Source organism: Aphis gossypii, unplaced genomic scaffold (assembly GCF_020184175.1).
Source record: "Aphis gossypii isolate Hap1 unplaced genomic scaffold, ASM2018417v2 Contig00664, whole genome shotgun sequence".
NCBI classification, from domain to species: Eukaryota; Metazoa; Arthropoda; class Insecta; order Hemiptera; family Aphididae; genus Aphis; species Aphis gossypii.
The window spans coordinates 23,843-48,934 of record NW_026083217.1 but is presented as its reverse complement, the minus strand read 5'-3'; the positions used below and the strand labels follow the sequence as shown (position 1 = coordinate 48,934).

General features: G+C 30.4%; 3 protein-coding genes and 2 pseudogenes across 3 annotated transcripts; 1 reads left to right on the top strand and 4 right to left on the bottom strand.

Moving 5' to 3' along the window:
• Positions 1-11,109: 11,109 nt before the first annotated feature.
• LOC126554969 (uncharacterized) lies at positions 11,110-12,428 on the bottom strand (annotated as a pseudogene).
• A 753-nt stretch (positions 12,429-13,181) lies between these two features.
• On the bottom strand, positions 13,182-15,588 carry LOC126554968 (E3 SUMO-protein ligase ZBED1-like). Its single transcript, XM_050209950.1, has 6 exons — positions 15,389-15,588; positions 14,690-15,186; positions 14,224-14,607; positions 13,904-14,146; positions 13,698-13,837; positions 13,182-13,496 (listed from the first exon to the last, which is right to left on the bottom strand). The coding sequence occupies exons 1-6, from the start codon at positions 15,586-15,588 to the stop codon at positions 13,182-13,184; spliced, it is 1,779 nt and encodes a 592-aa protein (XP_050065907.1).
• Positions 15,589-18,576: 2,988 nt separating this feature from the next.
• On the bottom strand, positions 18,577-19,899 carry LOC126554967 (chaperonin CPN60, mitochondrial-like). The gene is made up of 4 exons (XM_050209949.1): positions 19,839-19,899; positions 19,539-19,757; positions 18,813-19,016; positions 18,577-18,710 (listed from the first exon to the last, which is right to left on the bottom strand). Exons 1-4 carry the CDS (start codon positions 19,897-19,899, stop codon positions 18,577-18,579), a joined length of 618 nt encoding a protein of 205 aa, XP_050065906.1.
• Positions 19,900-20,704: 805 nt separating this feature from the next.
• LOC126554966 (putative nuclease HARBI1) lies at positions 20,705-22,487 on the top strand. Its single transcript, XM_050209948.1, has 6 exons — positions 20,705-20,926; positions 21,109-21,305; positions 21,387-21,542; positions 21,639-21,787; positions 21,967-22,107; positions 22,189-22,487. The coding sequence occupies exons 1-6, from the start codon at positions 20,705-20,707 to the stop codon at positions 22,485-22,487; spliced, it is 1,164 nt and encodes a 387-aa protein (XP_050065905.1).
• Positions 22,488-22,626: 139 nt separating this feature from the next.
• Positions 22,627-24,831, bottom strand: LOC126554965 (uncharacterized; annotated as a pseudogene).
• Positions 24,832-25,092: the final 261 nt, after the last annotated feature.

Genomic DNA, 25,092 nt, shown 5'->3' with positions numbered 1-25,092 from the left:
CCCGTCATAAAATGAACCAATAATTAAGTTGCACACTTTTTTTATACAGTTTAATTTCACTATGTTGACTGTATTTTCAGATTCGTGAGTAACACCGGTATTGTATAAGACGTTTCTAAAACCTAACAATTTAGCAACGCTGTTTTCGACTGAAGAGTCAATTCCATGGCTACAGAATATCATACACTTTAATGTATTGCTGTTTGCTTTCAATTTAAAATGAGTAACATAGTCGGGTATACATTTGTTTATAATAGACTCTAAATCCCCCAACTCGTACGAACCAGTAGGTATACTCGTAATTACGTTTTCAACTTGTCCAATCATATTCCGAAAACCTATGGTATTGCAACCAGGTTCTATGTTTGGAATTAAATTATTCGTCTGTAAGCTCAAAAGACAAATCTGCGCTGTATTTTGTACTTCTATAGGTGGAAAAATATCGCATGACAATTCACTCGAGTTTCCGTTTAACGTTATCGTGTACATGATAAAAATTTTAAACACAAGTGTCCACAGTTTGTAGTATTATATTTTTGTTCTCTGTTATAATTATAATTAATAGCGCATCCATGAAAATAGTTCTGTACTTCGAGTGGTGGTGATAAATTTCCAAAACTGTCGTAATATTCTACTTTTTTTCCGATTTTTTTATACGCTACCCAATGAGTTCCTGTACTATTCGACGTATTCAAGTTGATAATCCCAGATTCTAAGTTTTTAGGACGAACTGGCAACTTATCTCTGGTAAACACACCAATGCAATGAGGAATATCACGAGCGAATTTTAAAAGTTCGTAATCATACAACGCTCTATTGGGTAACGTAGCTATTAGTTTTTTTTTCGTTAGTACACCGCTCTAGTTTTATTCGGTATTACTATTTTATATGAGTTGCCTTTATACGGTGCGAGATATTCTCCATTACCTAAATGTGATGGCGTTTTTCTATTAAATTCATTAGCCATCTTAACAACATTAGCAACACCGCCAGTAAGAGCTCCCAAAGCCGATAGACCGGCAAAAATCGGAATGAGCGGTAACACTCCGCCTTTTTTCGGTACTGTTATTATTCTTGGGGCTTTCGTTTTCTTAGTTTTAAATGTTTTTCGTGTGACGGTTACACATTTTTTGCTCAATATCAACACGTTTTTTTCACCTGTATTTTCTTGATAACATTTTTGACTGCTTTGATCGCCGCTTTTTATCCACAACCACCACCGATTTTTTGTTTTGCCTTCATGGCAGTCGTCATGCCCCAAGCTACAGCTTTTTATTTTAAACTAGAATCGTTTGACTTGAACCTGTCCCAGGCTCGTTGTTCTAATATACGGTCAGCTTCGTTACGATCTATGAAAGTGTTACTACGCTCGTATGCTATGTTGTTGTCTCTACAAGCAGAGTCCAGTAGGTTTATACCTTTATCACCTCGAGCTAAACGTTTTTTCAAATTTGTACCAGGTCCACAGTATTGATAACCTACAAAAAATATTATTATTATGGTAATATCGGATTTATTATTCTAGACTTACCAGACACTTGAAGTTCGATCGGTAGTTTGTTTATAAGTGTGTTGATGAGACCACCACCTTTATTCTTGTTGCTTCTTCGAGCGGGTGACATTGTGTACTGATTGCAATCTCATCGTTACAAAGATATTTATAGTGAAATTCATTAAGCAAAAATAAAACTAACAGTTGAAAACGTGGATCCACCTACATCGTTTCAAAAACATAGGCATGGAGAGCTTTTACCTAATACGATACGAGCACTCATTGTGGGAAATTCCGGCTGTGGAAAAACGAACTTAATCTTTACTTTATATTAATATTCGCCTTCCACACCCCCTTCCGCTGAATTTATATTTTAATTTACATTACCCTCCCCTGAAAAACTTAGAAAAGACATTTTAATACAAGTTTAATATATTATTTTAAATTTACAATTCATTAACCAAGTTTTAACTACAAGAGAAACATATTGGTAGAATATTTTTGAAGATAATAAACATATTATGACGCACGTGAATATCGAATTGATAAGAATACAGGAACGCGATATAATCTACGAGCGAAATCTTGAATTTTAAACCTAATTTTTTTTATGTAAACAATAAATCATTGCAAAAAAACCCAAAGGGGGGAATATGACACCATGATCCCCCCCCCGTGTGCACGCTACTGGGTTGGAACATAATTATCATCAACTCTCTATAGATTACGGTGATGTCGAGTATGAAGAAGTCGGTAAAATATTGAATTCATTAAAGTTCACCTGCATTTACATCAAAAGCGAACAGAAACAACAAGTTCTTATGGAATATATACCACACGTAGTACTCATCAACATTGAAGACATAGGCTGTCCTCGTTTGAATCAAATATGTGATGACGAAACTTTACCATGTTGTATTTTTCATATAGAATTTAATCCTAAACAATGTACATTTTATAAAGTTTTTGTTATAAGAAAATGGTTTATAAATAATTCTTAAAAATATAACAATAAATATAATTATATTTTAACATTTTTTTTTTATTCTTATGGCAACATAATATATGCGATAACATTTACAAAATAAATAACAATATATGTATATGGTATTTACAAATTATACAACAATATATACATGGTATTTACAAATTATAAATATATGTACAGTTTTAATTATTTTATGGATTCCAGTAGAAGCAATCTCATTAAATCTTTTTCAGATTCATCCCACTCATGACCACCAGTATCTATCTCATGAATCATGATCTAGCCAATAAAAAATCTGCTCATCATCATCCCTATAAAATTATAAATATAAGTAAAATAATTTTAAAACTTACTCTAAACTATAATCTCCGTGAGCCAGTGTATGTATTTTATCCTCGAGCACCACCCTTTTATCATCAAAGTTATTCAGTGTTAATTTATTTGTTTTGATTGTCATTAACTTGTTTTTAAACGATCGTATGGAAATATTCTCTCTATTGATATCCATCTCCTCCACACCAAACAAACACTTTTTGTGATCATTGAATATCATATGGTTTTTAACAACGTGCTGTTTTATCCCCTTGGCCTTGATTTTCTCTTTTCCGGCCAAAATGAATGAGTATGATTTGGCTCTTAACGCACAAAATTAAGTCATTAAATCACCTTTGGTCTCGTTAGAAAATAGAACTGGGATCTTTTTACGCTCGGCTATATGGCAAGGGTGATCTTTTGGGCGCCCGGGAATTGGGCCACAATTCACCTTTTTTTCCAAAGGTAAATGGGCCACTAAAATTTTATATTTATTACAGGTAGGCCCGGTAATTGGGCCACTAAAATTGTATATTTATAACAAGCAGACCCGGTAATTGGGCCACTATTAAATTTTAAATTGTAATAAAATAATATTTAATATAATACATCTTTTTATATAAATTGATACAATTCCTAATACTGCAGAGCATACGAAACTTTACTCGAAGCGACTGCGTATACCTTATCAAAAGGTAATAAATTATCCAATATCTTATGATATAGAATTATCAATTGTCATCAAATGAAATGGATAAATAGTCATACTCGTAGTGTGCAAAACTTATGAAACCTAAATTGAACTTCAAATGCCGTTGAGTCTTTTCATTCACATTTCAAAAATAATTTCTATGTCACATCCAAATATACATAATTTTTTATTGCAACTTCAATCAGAAGTTTATATTAAGATTAGAAGTATAGGAACAATAAAAACAAGAAAACGAACTTAAGTTCGACAAAATTTTATTCTTAATGAAATTAAAAAATATGAAGAAGGGGAAAAAATCCAATTTGAATATTTACAATCTGTATCATGGTATTTAAAAAAAAAAAAATTATATTTTTAAACATTATATTAGAAAAAAATTATTTCATTTTATTTATTTTTTGACTAACTTTATGGTCTTTATATTATATTTGTAAAATGAGTATTGGCATTCTTTATAAAAATTATTTCATATTTGACTAATTTTATGGACCTTGTTGTATATTAAATTAATTAAATCTGTATGGAAGTATTTTAAAAAATATGTTAATTATTTGACGAATTGTATTTTTATATGTTAAAAAAATAATAATTAATTGATAAACATTATATTATATTCGTATTAATAGTATATTTGTGTGCTATACTTTTATGGCCCAATCTCCGGGTAGCAAAATGTTAACAAATATTTTATACAAAATAGGTAGTTAAAATGTGGCCCAATTCCCGGGCGCCCGATCTTTCGACAGGTCAGATGTATCCATTCGATCTAACAAATTCGGGTTGTTAGTTGAGTCCTCATAAAAATCTTTCGTGTTTATATGATACACTAGAGAATCTAAAATAATAATAATATATATTACCCTTATTCAAAAATAACGGTATTATATTTTATTTACCTGTATTAGTGTACATTAGTTTAATATTATCTCCATAGTGTTTTTTCATAACGTTGAAATGATAGTCGTACATTAAGGTTTTACTTATATCAAGCACTGCAAATCCTAAAAATAATAAGTGTTAATAAATGAATAATAGAAAACGATATATATATACAGGGTGTTCCAAATTTCATGTGACAGCAGATTTCAGTATGATATATTTAAATTAGGGGAAAATGACCTATTTGAAAACTTTTTTAAATCTTATAATCTAAATTAATTTGATAATTTTTATTTATGAATAATTTTTTTTTTTTTAATTATTAAGGGGAGGTTTGAGGGTTAGCTTTTAAAATTCAAATGGGAACCTATATTTTTGAAATATAATTCGCGCACAATTTAATTTTTAATGAATTTTGACGGGTCATTTATATTAATGTGTTAATAATTAAAGGAGGTATTGACATCTCAATATTGGTGTTAATTTATAAAATGTTAACATAGGTACAGCGAATAATACTAATTACTAAAAGTGCTACTGTTGAACAACCTTAATAATCTAAGTAGTGGGTAACGGAATTATCAATTTATTAAAGAATACAGTAGTCAGTACAAAATGTTTATCCATATTATTGCTTGATATTAAACCAATTAAAAATCATTTTTATTCATGAGTCTTAATTAATTTTTTCGAATTTTTAATTGATGAGTTTAGATAATAATATGTATAATCATTGATTATAAATAGACCATAGATAATAAAAGAATTATTTATGAAATAGACTATTTATATTTAATAATAATAAGTAATATAATCTACGGTCTTCGAAGATAAGGTTGGACGTCTAGTACTGTCTTATCAGTGTTGTGCGCTTGCAGTGGCTGATTAATTAGTTATTCATGAAAGCTGCAGCATGTTATAATATTTATTAAGGTTTTTCATTGGATTTGAAAAGTACAGTGTTGCCACTTCAGAAGGTATAACAAGTTATATCATTATTAGTTTTTTTTTTTATCAATATTTTATTTTTATTTATTTAAATTGCCAAAACTGTTTCTAAGTAAACCTATCAAAATACGCCGTGGTGTTGTGGACAAAGTTTGGTGAGATTCCATTTTGGATCTCATGGCGGTTAACCTATTAATCCGAATTGCCGTTAACGATGAGTGACCACAGCAGAAAAACGTGTGTGTACTACTTGTACAGTAAGCTGTACTTGTTATTGGAAATTTTAAATTATCCATTAGTTTTCCAGTCTCTTAATAGTTACTATCTTCAAACAGTTCTAACAATCTTTTTATTGTGAAAATATCATCCAGGATGTTTGATTTCTGGCAGGAAATCTTTGTTTAGTTTACAAATTTAAATAGACAATAGCTATAATTATAGTTATTAACTATTCTATAATTTACTTATAAATTAAATTGTATTATTATTATAAATTTGCATTCATATATCTAATTCTATTAATCATTTAATAACAGTGACTGTATGTTTACTAAACTATGAAGTAAACGTTTTCAAACTTGGCGATCGCCAGCTAACCATACTACCTCGGTTCTGTTCAGACTTAGGTTGACTGTCAACTGTTGACAGTTTTGTCTCAGTCACATGAGCATTCATTTCTATTTTGGAATTATTAGAATCTGAAAAATTATTTAGACGTGTAAGTAAGTGTTTATATTTTATAATATTATGAGATTATTTTTTTAATTTTGAAAAATCATTAATTAATTTTTCAATATCTTCAGGCATGGAAGTAGGCCAGCATGATGGAATGTCATATGCCTTCATCGGTATCGATCGTTTCCTGTCGCTTGTACAACATCGAGCCTGTTATGATAAATTGCTCATTTAATATATGCTTATCCAAATATTTTCCAATTAAATTACCACGCCTCCTTTGGACCAATACGCAAATCTGGATTTTGCTCTCTTTATGATGGTTTCATCCTCATATGTTTCGGGGCTTATTAATTTGACCAGGTTTTTGAAATCAGAATGTTGTGGACACCATGTTGTGCACTATAGATAAATATTATTTAAATGTAAGTATACTTTTTAAATAACTTATTACTAATTAGGTGCATGTTTAATACAACTAGCTTTGAGATTTTAAATATTTATTAAATATGAACAATTTACTTGATTTACTAACTCCAAACATTCAATATTAAATGTTTTTTGTGTTTCTATTTTTCGAGATGTTGATGGTTGAGATGACAACTTGACTTCAGGATTAACTTCTTTTGTTGTTATAGGTGGTTGAACTTTAAGATACCCTACTAAATTATTTTCCAACCTTGCAAACTTGTTGTCCAACAGCTTCTCAATTTGACTTAGAGTCATTGCCTTTTCAACATCCTTTTTCTGTATTTTTTGTTTTATTAATAAGTATTAGTTTTAGTATTTTAGTTTTAGTTATAAGTATTAGTAAATTATTAGATGTTAAATGTATCTTACCAATTTCATAACTTTTTGTTTTAATTGTTCATTTTCATTAAGCATGATATCGTGCTTATGTTGTATTGAATGATTTTTCTTCTTCAAATAATAATAATATGCCTCAGACGGCCTTTTTATAACAATATATATAATATGCCTCAGACGGCCTTAATATAATAATACATATAATATGCCTTAGACGGCCTTAATAAAATAATATATATAATATGCCTCAGACGGCCTAAATAAAATAATATATATAATATGCCTCAGACGGCCTTAATAACATAATACAAATAGTACTGAGGTAAAAAATATTTATAATCAATATTGAGCTGCAGCTCCCACAATTACAATAAAATAATAACTTACGTGGCCGACACAACACAGCTAACAAGTAACAGAAACCATGCACCTTTTACAAATGCTGGACCAACAGACACTAGGTGCCAAAGTTGTTTTATTGCTGGTAAAGCGACAACCTTAAACCAATAATAATAATATATATAAAAATTCAAATTAAATTTATTGAACAATATTTACCAGACAATAGACAAGAAACCAGAGTTGATCACAGCCAAAAACATAAAAAAGGTACCTAACACGAGGTTTGGAAAAAAAGCTGTTACGTAACTAAACTATATAGTGGGTATTACCCCTAAAAAGGAAGGACTTGTCCGAATAATGGACGAAAAACAAGTGAGGAAAAATCATAACGAAAAAATAAGAATAATGAATATAGCCAATAATTAAAATTCACTATCACAGTTGTCGATAACAATTAAGGGCTGCCAACAACACTATTGCAACACAACGGCAATAATAAATAGACAAATTATTGGCACCACAAAAACTAGTATACAAAAAAAAAACAATTTAATAAATACACAACACACTTACTAATAATGTTTGATGTCATGATTAGGACTTTGATGTTGTTATAATAAAATTAAAATCTTTAACTATAATATTTATAATAATATAAAACTTTACATTTTGTATGTATGTATGCAACTGCATATGTATTTTGCATATTTTATGTATTTTACTTATTGAAGAAAAAACATTTATACATACATACATATATGAATACAAAAATTAAAATTCTTTTAGGTACCTACCAATTGTGTCATGTATTTTACTAAGGTTATGTAAATATTGTATGACATCCATGTGATTGGCATTGTACTCCATGTTACAGATGATCTATGTATAAACCTATCGGTTTTTTTTTTTATCCTATGACATAGATATTGAAGTAATAAGTATAATCATGAACTACTACATATGTTGTAGTTCGTGGGTATAATTATTAAAAAAAAGAAAAAATAATAATACAAAATAAATAATAAATAAATGCAGTCGAAATTGTATTGTTTTAGTGTACATATATATTGTATGTATTTGATCATTTTATTATTTGTCTGTTTTTAAAGCTTTTAAGTTCCTTAGTCTAGCCATAACCGTCTTTAATATATTTTAATTAATTTAACAACATCTAAGCCCTAGTTATTATAATTTAATATTGGATTGATCATATCTTAATGTTATGAAAAGGTAATGTTCTTTCAAAATCTATTTGATTTTTATGCATAATTTAGCATTACGCTGAACGCGAAGTTTTAATCATACACGGTTTTGAAACCGATGTTGTCGTTTTGTAGTGTTTAGAAATGTTATATCTAATATTAACTTGATTCATACAAACTGTTAGCTCTCTCAAGTGGCTACACTGGAGAGCGCCGACAAACGACTCGGCCGTATATGCTATGCGGCGTCCTGTTGTTCGGTATCCGCGGTGCGCGACGCTTGCCACCGACGTGCGGTCGCCGGTGACTGCCGTTATTCATGTTAACCCTATCTGTTTTTACCTTAATAAATGTGCTAAGTCTTATAATAATTCGTTGTTGTTCACTAATCCTGACCTTAGATATCAAATCAGAAGTGGGATACGTCACTTTTCCGATTAGTGGCGAATGCACTCAAATTTGAGGTTCCGGTCAGAGTCAAACGTTTAGCTTTACTATATTTAGAGTCGTTTTGCTGAATTTAGTCGAGACCGAAAGCTGAATAAGCCGATATCTTAAAATATTGTGCTCGAGCCGTGGCCGAAACACCTCGTGTCAAAACCTACCTTTTCTCTGTGCGCTGGGGAAAACCGCTAAATCGATCTCAGTGCGTTTGTTTATCGGCATAACTGCCGATGTGCGTGAACCGACGTAGTGTTGCCGCCGATCGTGCGAGTGCGTGAACCGACGTAGTATTTGCCGCCGATCGTGCGAGTGCAGGACCTGGTCTCGGAGGTTATGGAGTGTATAACTCCATGTACTTATAAAAATAAGAAAAATGTTAAAAATCTGTTTGAAATCTTATAAAATGCAGATATATACTTTTTCAACTATTAAACCGTTTTTAATCGCCTGCTGCAAGTTTCTATAGTGTATAACGTAGTTTTTCTTTTTTTTCAAATATAACCATCAGTTTCCGTACCTTTGATCCACGCGGTATACTATTTTGTGGCAGGAAAGGCGGCAGGTCGTTATGGTTATCGTGCAACTCTTTCGGGTAAGACACATCTACTTCATATACCCGTCTTTTATCCGATGTTGCTGTTAAATCGTCCAAACCATCCAAGTTGGGTTCAACTCAGTTGAAGTCACCGTACGGCATGTACTCTGACATTGCCCATCCGTATAAACTGTTATCTATAAAGTTTAAAAGTTTAAAAATATTTATACTTACAGTCCTGGTATATCAACCACGATTTCTCCTTCATTTCATCATAACCAGGTGTCTTAGCATTGTTGGCCTTGGCATACCACATGCTGGCCTGTACCAATCCACCACGAATACCTAAAAAAAAAAAATGTTTAAGTGTATGTATTTTTAAATATAATATTATACTAACCGTTCTCAAACATCAAGAGCATATCATCGTAATCTGTCAGAAGTTCCAACTTCTTACTCGTATACTTCAACATTGCGTGGAAACTTAAACCGAGTGCAGTTAAATAGTGAGCGGCATCCAAGTCATTATACAGACATCGCGAAAGTTTTCAAAGATATCCGCCAACAGTAACACGTCGATTTTTAAGTATAAATCACTGTAATTGTATAACGTCTTACAATTGAAGTGATCCCAGACCTGTAAAACACAATAATTTTAAAATATAGATCTAAATACGCGCACAACGTATAAAATACCTCCTTGGCGTGATCGAACTCTTCCTCCATTATCCCCGGCTTAGTCAATGTGCTGTAAAAGTCTCTCTTCCGTGGTAATCGCCTATCGTCTAACTTGTCCAAGCTATCGGTGTACTCATACTGGTACACCCCTTTCCGTGTCACGAGCGGTATATCGTCTCCAGTAAACACTTTAGCTGTTTCACGAAAGTTTTCAAGACCTGGTGTTATCAGAATTTTAGCAAGTGAAGATAGACTCGTTGCCCTGAAGCGGAAAGTATCAATAAACCGAATCGAAAATCTGCTTGACACAAATTTCGAAAACGAAATATATTTTTCCTCTCTGTTGGGTATTACTTTTATAGTTTGGGTGTCATGACCAAGTTCTGTGACTATCAGGTGTGCGTCGTAGTTGGACAAGTTGTGGAAAAATATCGGTACAAAGTCTTATGTTTGCAATTTTTGATTGCATACATTACATAGAGCTTGACGATACCTCCCCGATAAATGGCAATGGTCCGCTGTCTTACGACGAAGTATTTCCGAGGGTGGGCTAAACTCAATTTTACATAAATTGCAATGCGTTGCTGCTTCGTGAGCCTGGACGTCATACGCGGACATGTTTATGGTTATATTGGTCTTTAGTAATTTTTCAATATTTAACAATATATCCGTCACGGCATCAACGAAATGTCTCGCCACATCAGGTCGACTCTCACTTTCTTGGTAGATAACTGGTGCAGTTGGTATGTTGTGTTCAGCCAATAGCTTCGTCGGTACATCTTCACTCGCCTTCACAATGAGACCATAGCTCATAGCCTTATGTTTATGAACAATCTTCGTATTTTTCCCCTTCACCTCGTCCGTCTTAACTAGCAGTGTCTCAAAATTAGTATAGATGGCAAATGGGTGTCTCTGTGTGTTTTGCCACGCATCAAACATAACACAATCACCCTCCTTAGGCATTTTGTGCGCCCCACAAATCAACTTACGCTGCTTCAACGCTTCCTCCCCACTCAGCTTGCGTTTATATATTTGATTATCGAAGCTGGTAAAGCATCTTTTACAAAATACGACTCTCTCAGTGTGTTTAGTTTTCTAAGCACGTATCAGAAGGGATAAATTGGAGATGTAGACGTAATGCGACTGATTTTTGTCTGTCACCAACGGCAAGTCAAAATGGTTGTCTTTCTCTTCATCTACTACACGAAGGGGATACACCTCATACGTCGGGTATTTCCTCGGCGGCTGAAATTTTTTGTCTAACCCATAGACATTTACACTCACGTTAAGGTTATTATTTTCAAATTTGGTTATATCTGATAGAAATGTTGGGAAGGTGATTCCATCAAAATTATATCTTCCCTCTTGCTGTTTATAATTTTTACCGACACGATATTTATATTTATCTGACAAATTCTCTGTCACATGCTTTGCTAATATAGCCCACTTGAAACATTGCTGGTCATTGTTTTGTGAGTTTATTGTATCTCGTTTCCTATCTATATATACCGGTAACTCTATATATGATGAAGCAGCCATCGGTGTATATTTATATATACCTAGCAATAATCTGTCTATAGTTTCTACGGTAAACTCGCTTCCTCTACTAGTATAAGTTTCTTCCTCGGCCAGCAATTTTATAAAAGCCCTCTCTAAAGTCTCTTCAATGTTACTTTCCAGGAAAATTTCGGTCACTGATGTTTTAAATGCTTGGTTCTCTGACGAATTAGGAACGTTGGGGCGGTTATAGGTCACCTCGAGCTTTAGGTTAAATTTAATCGCCCCTTATTGAACGCGTGTTTTTAATATTTGATTTAGCTCGGGCTCGATTGAGCGGAGAAAGTCGGGATAATTTTGAACATTGTTAATATTTTTGACATAAAACCACACGATTTTTCGATTCGCAGACGAGAAAATTTCAGTGAACCCAGGAGTCTTAACCATGTCCATACGAGCTTTTTTCGCCCTAGCACCCGACGTGGTATTCGCGGTGGAAGTACGTCCCCCGTTAACGGATGTGGTGTAAGAATCTTTTTAAAAAATGAAAAAACATAATTAATTTGAGTTTGAAAAAAAAAAATAAAACTAACTTGTAATAGCATTCTGTTTCTCATATTCGTCCATTGCAATCATACACAAATCATCTTCAGATACCTCATTCGATTCGCCAGCTGGGATATCTGGGACAAATATCTGAGGTGCTATCTATATCACACTCTGTCGAGTGGGTTGAGCATAGGCCTGCTCGATAGTCATTCGTTAGACTCGATTGTCGATAGTGTCAAAATAATCGATTATTTTGATTAATCGATATATTTTGAAAAAAAATTGAATTTACGATATTATTTATTTACCATGTTCGATAGTAAATTGGATTGAAATAATCGATAAATCGATACTATCGGATAACCCATACTTTTTTTTGACCCACGGCAACTTCCGCTATTGGGTGTGGTGGTGGAATGGTAGGGTGAAACACGTGTGTGTAAGTATGTGGAGCACTGGGTTATGGGCCATGATGGGTTATGACCCATGGCCCATGGGTACTAATGTACAATTAACTATTAAATATTAATCATTAGATAATTAAAAAGTACAATTTAGAATATCAAAGATTTACTTTCTTTTTAATAAACAATAAATAAGTAATAATCAATTACAAAGTAGATTTCACTTAAAACATAATAAAATAACATATCAATAAATATAAAAAATAACTAATTCTCCCTGCATTGAAAAGAATAATACAATTAACAGTTAACTAATAATTAGTTATTAGATAATGAAAAAGCACAATTTAGAATTTTAAAGTATTATTTTTAACAAACAATTAATAACCAACCACTAAGCAGATTTTCCACTTAAAACATAATAAAATAACATATCAATAAATATAAAAAATAACTAATTCTCCCTGCATTGAAAAGAATAATACAATTAACAGTTAACTAATAATTAGTTATTAGATAATTAAAAAGCAAAATTTAGAATTTTAAAGTATTATTTTTAACAAACAATTAATAACCAACCACTAAGCAGATTTTCCACTTAAAACATAATAAAATAACATATCAATAAATATAAAAAATAACTAATTAAAAATAATAAAATAATGAGGAACAGTTTCATCAGTCTTCATCAGTCTCAATGTTTCATATATTAAAGACTTAAGCTATAGGTTTAGGAACATAGTTCTTGTTCATTGATAAATACACTAGCTGACTCACGTGTTCATTTGAAAGTGAAGCTCTATGATCAGTCACTACCAACCCACCTTTACTGAACACTCTTTCAGATGCAACACTTGTTGCTTGTATTGTTAGGTATTTTTTAGCCAGAATACTCAAAAGTGGATATGTGCTATTATTTAAAGACCACCATTTTAAAAGGTCTTGGTCATATGGCACTTTTGAAAATTCAACATACAATTTAAGTTCTTTATCTATTTTCGATAATATAGTTACTTCAGTTTCTTCATCATTCTAAAAAAATAAAAAGAATACATACATATAAATATATATTATATTACCTAATAAATTAATTTAAGAAAATTAACAAATTAACTACAGTCTACAAGACTACTTTATACTCTTACTTCGCTGTTGATGGATTCATCAAAAATGGCAGAGAGCCCAGTCTTTTTTTTTCTGATTTAGTTGATTAGGAATATCCAATGGAAGTACAGAATTAGCTGTATCAATAGTTCTCCCAGTTCTGGTGTTGGTAGACCATTCTGTCCAAGATTCCAGGCATTTTTCAATAATATTTTTTTTGATTTCAGCAACTTCCTCTGGGGAAATAATTTTTGTTTTGAAACGTGGGTCTAAAACAATTGAAATTTGTAACACAGTATTATTGTCATAACGTTTGTCAAGAACCGTAATTATACAAGAAAATATTTTTGTTTTTATTTCTCTGCACTTTTTGTCAGAAGCATTGTCATTATTATTTGCATTAACAACTTCAGATAATTTGGTTTTTAAATTAAATATGACTGGATATATAGCTGATGCTGTAACATAATTCTCTCCAGCCAAATGGTCCGTTATTTCACGTACTGGTTTTAAAACTGTAGTTATGCATTTTAAAACATCAATTTCTTCGTCCGACAAAATTAACTTTTTGTAATGTCCTTTTTTATAAGTTTTCAGAAAACTAGATAATCCTAGTTCTTGATCTAATACTACTATTATTAAATCTAGTAATGACCACCATCTAGTTTTAGAGTATGATGGTAATTTAATTTTTTTAAAGAAAAACGCTCTTGTTCAATTTCCAACTCTCTAGTTGCTTGCCAACTATATGAGAAAATATTTTGAATATTTTGTACTTTGTGTATAACAATTTGTATGTCTTCAAGTTTGAAAATATTACCGACAGCAGTGTTAAAAGCATGGCCAAAGCAGGGTACATGTGGAACTCTCAAATTTTGAATAGCCTTTAATATGTTTGCTCCATAATCAGTTGTGAAAGCACACACATTATTACTTGGAACAGATAAATGATAATCCAATAGTATTAACTGCAGCGTATCAGCCATGTTTTCCCCAGTGTGATCATCTGATAATTCTACACACCCTAAGCATACAGAACCTGTAACAGGATTTAATAAGATGAATAATAGTTAATTGAATAATAAATTTAAAATTAAAATATTATTAATAAATCAATTTACCTAAATCATATTTACTATCAATGAAATGACCAGTTAAAGCCAAAAATGGTTTGTTCGATCCAGATGTCCAACAATCAGTTGTGAATGACAAAAAATAAGTGTTATTAATAATGGACTCAATGTTGGTTTTTGTTTCATTATATAGTTTTGGTATTTTAGAATCAGTGATAGTCTTTCTACTTGGAATATTGTAGCTTGAATTTAGAGCCTTTGTATAGAGTTTAAACCCTTCTATGGCTACAATATTGTAAGGCATCATGTCTACAGCAATAAAATATGCTAATGCTGCATCAATTTTTGTTTGTGATGCCTTTGTTAAAGTGAATGAAGACATCAAGCTTTGATTACTGATTTCATTACCTTTTTTTGTTTTAGGTAATAACGGTTGCTTCAAAACTAATTTACTTGTAGATGGATTTTGTGAGTTTATGTGAACATTATTTTCATTTTGATTAATGTTCGTACTATCTAAATCTATATTTGCATCTTCTTGAGGACTGTAAAAAATTGTTCATAAATTTATAACAATTTTACTAAATCAAACCATAATTAATTAAAACAACATAATTTTCTTTGGAGTTATTGTAATGGACTAATACTAAGAGCTGTTATCCACACAAACTTATAATGAAATAAAAATAAATCAAGACGACAGTAAATATAATTTGATCAATAAGTAATGAATTGCGGAAAACTTACTTATTTGCACTAACGTTAATAAACGATAGGCCTCTTCTCATATGGTCCAGTTCTAAATATTTTCTTCCGTGTCTAGATTTTAAGTGAGACCATAAATTGGTCGTATTTGTACCTGAGTTAGCATAAGACTTATTACAAATGCTGCATATAGCTCTCTGACCACACATGCTTTTATCAAAAACTTGCCACACTTCACTCATGGTATTAACACGAATAACGATGAATAACGATAAACGAGTAACGACTGTTTAGTGTTACACTCGGTCAGAAATAATGGAAATAATGTGCTATCAGTTATCAGTTTTCTTATCAATGTATCGATATATCCGATTATATCGATGTATCTGATTAATCGATATATATTTATTTCTAAATTATATCGATTAATCGATACTATCGCGTACAAAAAACGATTAATCGATATATCGGCACAGGCCTAGTTGAGCATCGATCGGTGCAGCCAGTCGGTCGAGCTGCGCATAGGGTTGGCGAAGACCTGGTACGATACCATGTTTTCTTTTCAGGTGTTTGTTTAAACCAGTTTTATAAGTGAATGTTAATGCATAAACAGTACACGGAAAACAAACTCCCTCATGCTTTTTTTGGTGGGCAACCAAATTACGTCTAGCACTGAATACCTACGGGCACTGCACGCATTTAAACATATTTTTAAAATGAAAACGAAAATAAAAATAAAAAAAAAGCATGTGAGTGCGCCTTTGTACTCACGAATGATGTGTAAACATCTTAGCTGTAATACGACTTTGATTGGGGAATATAATGTCATGGTTTGATTGGGAATTTGTATAATCATACAAGATCGCGTTCTCTTTAAAATTTATATTTCTTCAATATCTCTTATACATGTAATTATTTATTTATGGTAGCTGAAATAAGATACATAAATTTCTGATTTTCTAACATTTAAAAATCGCAAGAATACACCGTCTAGTGTAGTTTTGTAGTTTTGTACGGCCCATAATTAATATTTAATATGAACTTGTCACAACTCACAGATAGATTGCTGTGTGTGGTGTGAAACTGCGTTAACGACTGAATGTCGAGTAAAATAATGATAAATATAATATAATATAATGTGATACATGTTATGTGAACTGTGTAATAATATTATATTAAACATAAACACAGTGTCATTATTTCAATAGAAAAAGTAACTTGTGAGTTGTGTCAGTAGAAATAATTATCCGTCATCGTCGCACGTCGGCCGTCATCATTGTCGCGGATATACGGGCGACGCAGTCGGCGTCAAAATATAGCATTACGTACGTAGGTACCTACTGTGTATTATAAAACTATAAAAGTATAAAATATAATTCTTGTTTGTAAAATCTAAATTATGTCCTAACCTATTTCTACTTCACTAGATAATTGAAAACCGATAAAAACCCTAATTACCGGTATTTTTTCGATTTTATATAAGGGTTTCGGTTTTGGTTAGGGTCTTTTAAAAATGTAAAATAAAAGTTACGGTTATTTTCGGTTCTTTAATTTATACAAGGTTTTAGGTTCTGTAACCGGTTTTTTCGGTCCGGTCTCAGTCCCTGTGTATTATACAGCTGCAATTTTATGGATAAAAGAAATAATAACATTTTGATTTTTTTAGCATTAACGTTGTTTTAAAATTAAAATTATTAATTAAATTAAATTAAAAGTAACCTTTTCAATTGATAAACCACAGTAATGTTTGAGTTACTCAATATCTCGTAATATTGTAATATCTCGTACAGACACCACGACGACGCACAAAACGAGTAGTGTATATTAATATTATTATACGATACAAACACGGTTTCGCGCGTATACGTAAACGAGAATAATAAATAATATTAATAATAATAATGAATCGGTGTTGCCACCCCACTCCGCCCGTGACGTCCGCCATCGCCCACCCGTATGTTGGGTAGCCTGCGCGAAGACCGCGCGCAATAGCCTTACACACACACACTCAAGCAGTCACATCTACATGACTTACGCCTGACGCTCGATTCCCCAAGAAGGTCGTACTACAAATCGATAGCATAGATGTTTACACATCAAAAAAATGATTGTGTTATTACATCAGACTTTAAAAAAAAAGTTCAATACTAAATCGCTCACAACATTATGATAAATATATTGATTTTACTTATGGTGCTCTAAGATATTGCTGTCATAAAGAATATAATAGTATTAGCTGTGTTGATGTGATAGAAATTTGTTACAAGAGTAGTTTATCTAGATGTGAATGGGATAATGAAAGAAAATTCAGAATAACAGGCTCACGGTGCTATGCTTTATACACTTACTCATTTAATAATAACCCAGATTGGAGTAAAAAATGTTTAAAGTACTTTAATAATGACTATTTTTCAAATAAATATGTTGAACATGGCATTATCAATAAACCTAGGGAAAATAAATTATATTCTAGTGTAAATTTGAACTGTACCATTTTAGAACCAAAGTTAATAATTTGCGAAAATAATTATTGGTTAGGGTATTCAGCTGATGGTGTAGTATTTGAGAAAGAGAAGCCAATAAAACTTTTAGAAATCAAATGTCCTTATAATGGAAAAACAAATACAATAAAAAAATGTACTCATTAAAACAAAAACATGCCTATTATAGCCAAGTACAACTTGGTATGTTTTTACTCAACCTGGATACAACTGATTTTTGTTTGTATTCATCATATAATGACAGCATATTCATTATACATGTTAAAAGAGATGAAGTGTTTTTAAAAAGATGTTAACTACATTAAAACAAACATTTTTCAATAATATGTTACATAGAATTTGTACTAGTAAATAAAACTTATAAAAGTAAATATTATTATTATTTTTTGGTATATTTCTATTTTACCGGACCCCCTAATTTTTGACAATTTTTTTTTTTGAAACCCATGTATTTTGACATTCTAAAAACGATGGTGCAAAATAAATTGGGGCTAATCATTAGTTTTTAAGTTATAGCACTTTAAAAATTACATATTTTGTTTAAATAGCCAATATATTCGCTACCCTAATAATTTGTTTTTGTGGCGTAGTGGTAAAAGAATCACGTACGATCCCAAAGGTCCCGGGTTCAATTCTGATGCCCTGGAAAAAATTTTTTGCACTTTTTTACGTTTTTATTAATAATTTATTCTTAATTAAAATAACTAATTTAAGGTTTATATATTTATATCACTCTATATAATCTTCGTTATTGTCATCATCGTCGTCGTCCTCGTCGTTGTTGTCGTCGTCGTCGTCGTCGTCATTAGCTGCATCACCCACTTCATAACCGTGTTCTTCATTGTTTGAATCGTAAAGAATACCTACGTGTTTGAAAAATTGTTACAATTGATCCAACTGAAATGCTCGGCATCGCTTTATAAACATATATTTTGCCAAATATCCTGCATAAAATTCCTTCTTACCACAGTATTGAGACATCGATAACATGTTTTTTGCGCACAATGAATTGATGAGAAATCCTTTATCTGCCATAATAGCATCATTTTCATCTAGTAAATCAATTACATTACTGTTTTCAAAAATAAATTTATCAGATGCACGCCCTCCATATCCTTGGCTGATAAATGAAATTATACCAGCTGGTGTAACACAGGTCATAAATTTAGCTGTGTATGTTGATTTGTAATTTGAATAAGTAATAATTGAAGCAGAGAGACTTAAGTTTCACAATAGGTATTTCAATACAATATATAATAATTCTAGTACTTTCAAAATTGTTTAAACATTTTGGTAAATTACACAAAATTTCATTTTTTGTTGGCCATGGAATCATTGGTTTTAAAATAACTGATAATAGACAAATTGTTTCAGTTATAAGTTTTTTACAATTTGAATTGCTACATTGAAATAAAATTGCTAATACAGAATATGATAAATTTTGTTTTAACTTCATAAAGGTCAAAATAACACAGTCTTTTGTTGATCGTAATTAAAAACTATTTGTTGGTTTCGTTTTTAAAATGTTAATAGAATCTACTATGGAATCAAGAAGAGTAAAAGAATGGAGACTCGTTAAAATATTTAGTTTTTTATCACTGTTTATTAGTGTGGAAAATAAAAATACTAAATCACCACTTGTCACCTGGATTCCAATATCATTTCTTATACATTTACTTGTTATGCATTACATAAACTATTTTCAGAAATATCATTTTTATTGACTTCACCATTTTCAACTATCTGTTCATCAAAATTTAAACAACGTTTAACGATATTTTCATTTCTCTTTTTGGCTCGTTCTAATCTTGACAATGAAGTATTTTCAGGTGTAGATATTTGTTTGAGTTTTGGTAGATTACAAGATGGAACAACATTTCGTTTTAGGTAACGCTTCTTTGAAGATAAATCTAAGATAACAATTTATAAAACTTAATTTGTATGTAGGTAATTAAACATAATATGTGTATAACATTTTTTTTATTATCTACCTGCATTTATGTAATCATCTCTTTTAAAGTGAAGAGAACAAATCGACATTGACTTAGTCATTTTTTAACCCATTCTCAAAGCATGAATCCATTGTTTTCGTCTACTAATTTTATGTTCTTTAGGAAATGTTACAAATCTAACTTCAGAATTTCTTCGAGCGAGTGAATTACAACCATAAACGCAACAAAATCTTTTGGATTTATTTTTTTTTGGAGTAAATGTTGTAACACTATTATCGATATCCATTGTGACTACCTGACTACACCATTCTATGACTACACGTTTACACTTAACATTTAACTTTTGAACGAAAAAATAATAATAGTAAAAAAAAAAGATAAAAGAACAATTTGATAAAAACTGAAGCAAGTGTAAATTGTTAAAACAGTTAACATAACAATTATTATTCTGTGTCACAGATGTAGATAATAAACAGTTTATGCTAATTATTTTATGCCTAAGACCTAAGTACCTATACGTAAGTATTATCGTGATCGTGATTAGTTGTGATTAGTCGTTAGCTGGGACCCAATTCTTGAAATCATTTGACAGTTTGTCGTATTCGATAAACACGTTTGTCGCACGAATTAAAAAAAATGTTATTCTCAAAAAGTGAAAAAATTTTATCGAACAAAAATCATTCGACAATTTGTCGACTGGGTCTTGAAGGGTGATAAAACTTTTGTCGCATAATAATATTGTTTAATCACGAAAATTGTTTTCCTTTTCCGCGGGCTTTTCGCGGAGGACGAAATTTTGATATGATTATATGAAACAAAATAATATTTAGAAACTACACGTTTTCCTAAATCCTAATAAGTACACGACTGACGACTCTACCCATAGAAAAAATAATTTACGTGCAATGGATTTTGATTTCATGGCATATTTCGTCAACATCAATGAACAAATGAATTACGCAAGAAACAATTTTCAAAGACCAACTTACGATGCTTTTGCGTTGACTGATAGACTATTCATTAAGAATTTTCGACTATCAAAAGAAATAACACAGTATTTAATTAATTTATTAAAACCATACATTGTTGTTGATAGCCAATTATCCTCTATCGATATTCAAACAAAAGTAAAGTAAAAATGTATTTTTATTTATCTAGTTTAGTGTACATTCAAATTTTTAATTTAAGTTAACGATACCCACATTAAAATATATGGGATTCGGAAAAAAAGTATTTGTGTGAGCGCTTAATTGGATTTGATCTTTATTGTCCTTTGTACTCTAAAGGCTAATAATATTCTTTTTTTTAGGTTTTAGTAGCTTTAAATTTTTTTGCTACTGGGTCATATCAAACGTCAGTTGGAAATAGTCGACTAATGAATTTGTCACAGTCATCTGTATGTAGATGTGTAAAAAAAGTAGTTGCTGCTTTAAACCAACCCGAAATTTTTAACACTAGGGTAAAATTTCCTAGCAATATTCAAGAGCTTGATGAAGTCCGTAACGAGTAATATAATATGTTAAATTAAAAATGTACATTATAAAATATTATGTGCTGTTTGAAACTAATTTTGTTAAAACTGTGAAGGTTTTATAAAAAAACTGGATTTGCTAGTGTAATAGGCTGCTTAGATTGTACCCACGTAGCTATTGTATCTCCTTCAAAAAATTTGAATCTTGTTGAAAATCAATATCCAGAATATATGTATGTCAACCGCGAGAGTTACCATTCAATTAATGTTCAGCTAGTAAGTAGAATTTCCTACTATTATAAAATTACAAGTAAATCATAAATTATGTTTCCAAAGTAACTACACACTTCTTCACTTTTTAAATATAGGTACCTATGTGATTCAAATCTAAAAATATTGAACGTAAACGCACTGTTTCCCGGAAGTACTCATGATGTTCACATATGGAACAACAGCAATGTTTCAATCATGCTTGAAGAATTACATGCACATAATTATAGTGACTACTTTTTATTAGGTAAGTTTTATTTAATAATACTAGCTAACCATAATAATTTGTGTACCTACTAGGAAGAGATATATATTATTAAATTTCTCACAACTTTGTTATTTGATACAGGCAGTTGACAAAAAATTAATTAGAACAATATGTATATTTTAAGTATAATTACAAACTTTTTTTATATATTTTAATAGGCGATTCTGGTTATCCTCTACGCCCATGGCTCCTGACGCCAATTGCTCAACCAACAACAGCAGCTGAAGAAAATTATAACAAAAACCAAATGCATGTAAGGAGTGTAATAGAAAGATGCAACGGAGTCCTAAAAAGTAAAAATGCGGTTTAGGTAACAAATCAATATTTACTTAAGTTTTATTTATTGTGTTGGTAATACCATTGGTACTTTTAAATCACGCGTAGGTGTCTTTTGAAGGACAGAGTACTCCATTATAAGCCAGAAAAAGCCACTGCTATAATTAATGCATGCATTGTTCTACACAACATGTGTATCGAGCACAATATTGCTGAAATAATAGATGAAACTCTAGAAGATTTTGATTTGGGAATGTATCAAAATCAAGAACCACTCAATGAACACGTGAATGATAACCGCAATAGAAATTTGATGTTAGGAAGAAGACAACGGGACCGTATAGTAGGGTTTCTAGTTTCTACAAAATCGAAATTTACTACAAGGATAATTAACTGTATGTAAATTTTTAATAAATGGCAGTCTTGCAATTGGTCGAGTATTAATTATTATTACAATATAACCAATAATAATTATAATTAAATATTAAAAAAATAATTGTACTTAAATCTAAAACACAGCTACCTTGCCTCATGTATACAAATAAATGTATAATTTAAAATAAAATAAAATTGGTAATAGTTTAATAAATGGCAGTCTTGCATACAAAAAAATATATAAATGAAAATAAAATAAAATGAGTAATAGTTTAAAAAATGTCAGTCTTGCGATTGATTAGTATTGTTACTTGTACCTATAAGATGTAACAAAATATTTTTTAAGGTGTGACTTGGATCCTGCATTATTCTTAATTTCTCCAAATAATATGCCTCCTTAATTTCAATTTTTTTTTCGGCAAGATCTCCAAGTCTTTGTGTTGCTGAATTTGTGTCCACAAATTTGAGTTTGCTTAGTTCTGTAAGTTATGAACATGTTTACAAATATAAAATATGTTAGTGTCAGTATACGCACTTTAAAATATTACAAAAAAAAAAAAAAATACCAAATAAATTTGAAATATAAAGCTTTTTTATTGGCACATTTTTACTGTATAGTTTTCACTATAATATGTACTGGGTTAAAAAATTATGAAGTTTTATAAAAAAATATATCATATAATAGATATGTGAGTTAATATAATAATATTAAATATATATAAAATTATTTTAAAAAATAATACTTCTTTTATATAATGTTTAATTACCTATATCAGTGATCTATCTTTACTACCATACAGTGGATATTTTAACTAGTATACTAAGGAACACAATTGTAATGTTATGCTTTGTTTGATACTTTTTGGAATCTAATTTTTGTTTTAAGCCCTAACTATAAAGATCTGGCACTGCACAAAATTATATTTCATAATTTTGCCTAGTGAAAGTTTCTTATAATATCCTCTGAAGTACCGTATTCATGTATCAATGAAAATAATAAAATAAAAAATATAATAAATATAAATTCTTACTAGGATTTTGAGAACTTTTTTGTTTTTGTGGCTGGTAAAAAGAAGATTTTTGAGATTTAGATCCAGAAATTTCGATGCCAGCTACAAAACATGTAATTAATAGGTATACATATTAATTAGTCAAAAACAAAATAAAATTGTTGCTTAGTTATACTTAGATCATTGGCAGAAATTTGATTTGGTTGTACATAAGAAGTCTCAAAAGTTTCTTTAACTTCACTTTCCAGACAATTGAATGCTATAAATCACAGGTACAAGCAATTGGAATTATTTGATATTTTAAAATTAATAATTATATAAATAAATTGACTATTATACAAAATACTTACAATAATCATCATCTCCCATGATGACTTCGATATTTTCATCAACAATTAATTGACTATCTACACATTTTTAATAATTATAAAAATATTTTTTACAAAATAAAATATTTTTTCAGTTATTTACCGTTAACATTTGTAGTGTTGTTATTAAATGACATTTCAACAATTGACTCATGGCTCGTCTTATGTCCAGTAATAGCAACCTCACTTATTTGTGCTATTGCATCAGATTGCACTTCGGTATATTACAAGGTGGACCGCCTCTAGTTCCACGGCTATGGCGTTGGATAGCTGCAGCCTTGGTTTTTGCCGTATTTTTTGTATCTTGCCATGCCTAATTGAAATAATTACAATATTTAATGAAAGAGTGTAATGTTTTAAAGTATTTAACTGAAAATATTTCAATATTTAATCTACAAAATGTAGTGTTCTATAATATTAAACAGCAAGCTACATTGGAAGTTTAGGTATTAGCCATTAGGTATAATAGTATATAATTTATAGTTTATAGATTTTTATTTTAAAAATTGTTCTTAAATAATAATAATAATTACTTTAAATAAAAATAACCATAGGTACCAAAAAAAAAAAATATATATATAATAAATTTATTTACCTTAGATATAAGTTTATATACATTATTATAAAGATTTAAAGTATGACTAATGTGGCGTATATTAACCAAACAACATTTATATTATATTAAAATAATAATGACCATGTAAATTATTTATTAGACTAATGCCTACAATTGACTTAGTGTTACCTATAAGATGAAAATCTTAGGGCAACCAAACTAAATAATAATTACCTTTTTCCATTTGTCCCACGATTTATCGGCGCCTGGTAAGGCGTTGAGTTTACATGCTATTTCCTCCCACATTTCTTTTGCAACTCTTTGAGTAAAACATGCTGTGAATTTCCCAGACATAAGTTCCTGATTAAGTGCTATTAACTCAACTAGCATTTTCATTTGGCCCTTAGTAGGCCGGCTTTTAAGTTTCTTGTCATTCATGATTGGATGTAGTACACTCATTATAGGAAGTACCCAAGTATATAGTAATTAGTAACCTATTTGTAATACCTAACGTTAAATACCAAGAAAACAAAACAAATCAAAAAAGTACTACCTATTTAATAGATTAGTACGATCGTAGTAATTATTAATTAAGACCGTAGTGATTACTAATTATATAATATAAGTTTTATTACTCTTAGATGGTAAGTAGTAAATTAATACATTATACAATTTTTTAACAATATTTTTTTATCATTT

Coding starts and splice junctions, on each gene's coding strand:
- LOC126554968 (XM_050209950.1), bottom strand. CDS start 15,588: ATGAGTGAAGTGTGGCAAGTTTTTGATAAAAGCATGTGTGGTCAGAGA. Junction 15,187..15,388: donor ATTAACGTTAGTGCAAATAA/GTAAGTTTTCCG, acceptor AATTTTTTACAG/TCCTCAAGAAGATGCAAATA. Junction 13,497..13,697: donor CTATTGATACAGCTAATTCT/GTACTTCCATTG, acceptor TTATTTTTTTAG/AATGATGAAGAAACTGAAGT.
- LOC126554967 (XM_050209949.1), bottom strand. CDS start 19,899: ATGACTAAGTCAATGTCGATTTGTTCTCTTCACTTTAAAAGAGATGAT. Junction 19,017..19,538: donor TATTTCTGAAAATAGTTTAT/GTAATGCATAAC, acceptor CAACATACACAG/CTAAATTTATGACCTGTGTT. Junction 18,711..18,812: donor ATCGATGTCTCAATACTGTG/GTAAGAAGGAAT, acceptor TCAAACACGTAG/GTATTCTTTACGATTCAAAC.
- LOC126554966 (XM_050209948.1), top strand. CDS start 20,705: ATGGATTTTGATTTCATGGCATATTTCGTCAACATCAATGAACAAATG. Junction 21,306..21,386: donor CTTGATGAAGTCCGTAACGA/GTAATATAATAT, acceptor AAAACTGTGAAG/GTTTTATAAAAAAACTGGAT. Junction 21,543..21,638: donor TACCATTCAATTAATGTTCA/GCTAGTAAGTAG, acceptor TTTTAAATATAG/GTACCTATGTGATTCAAATC.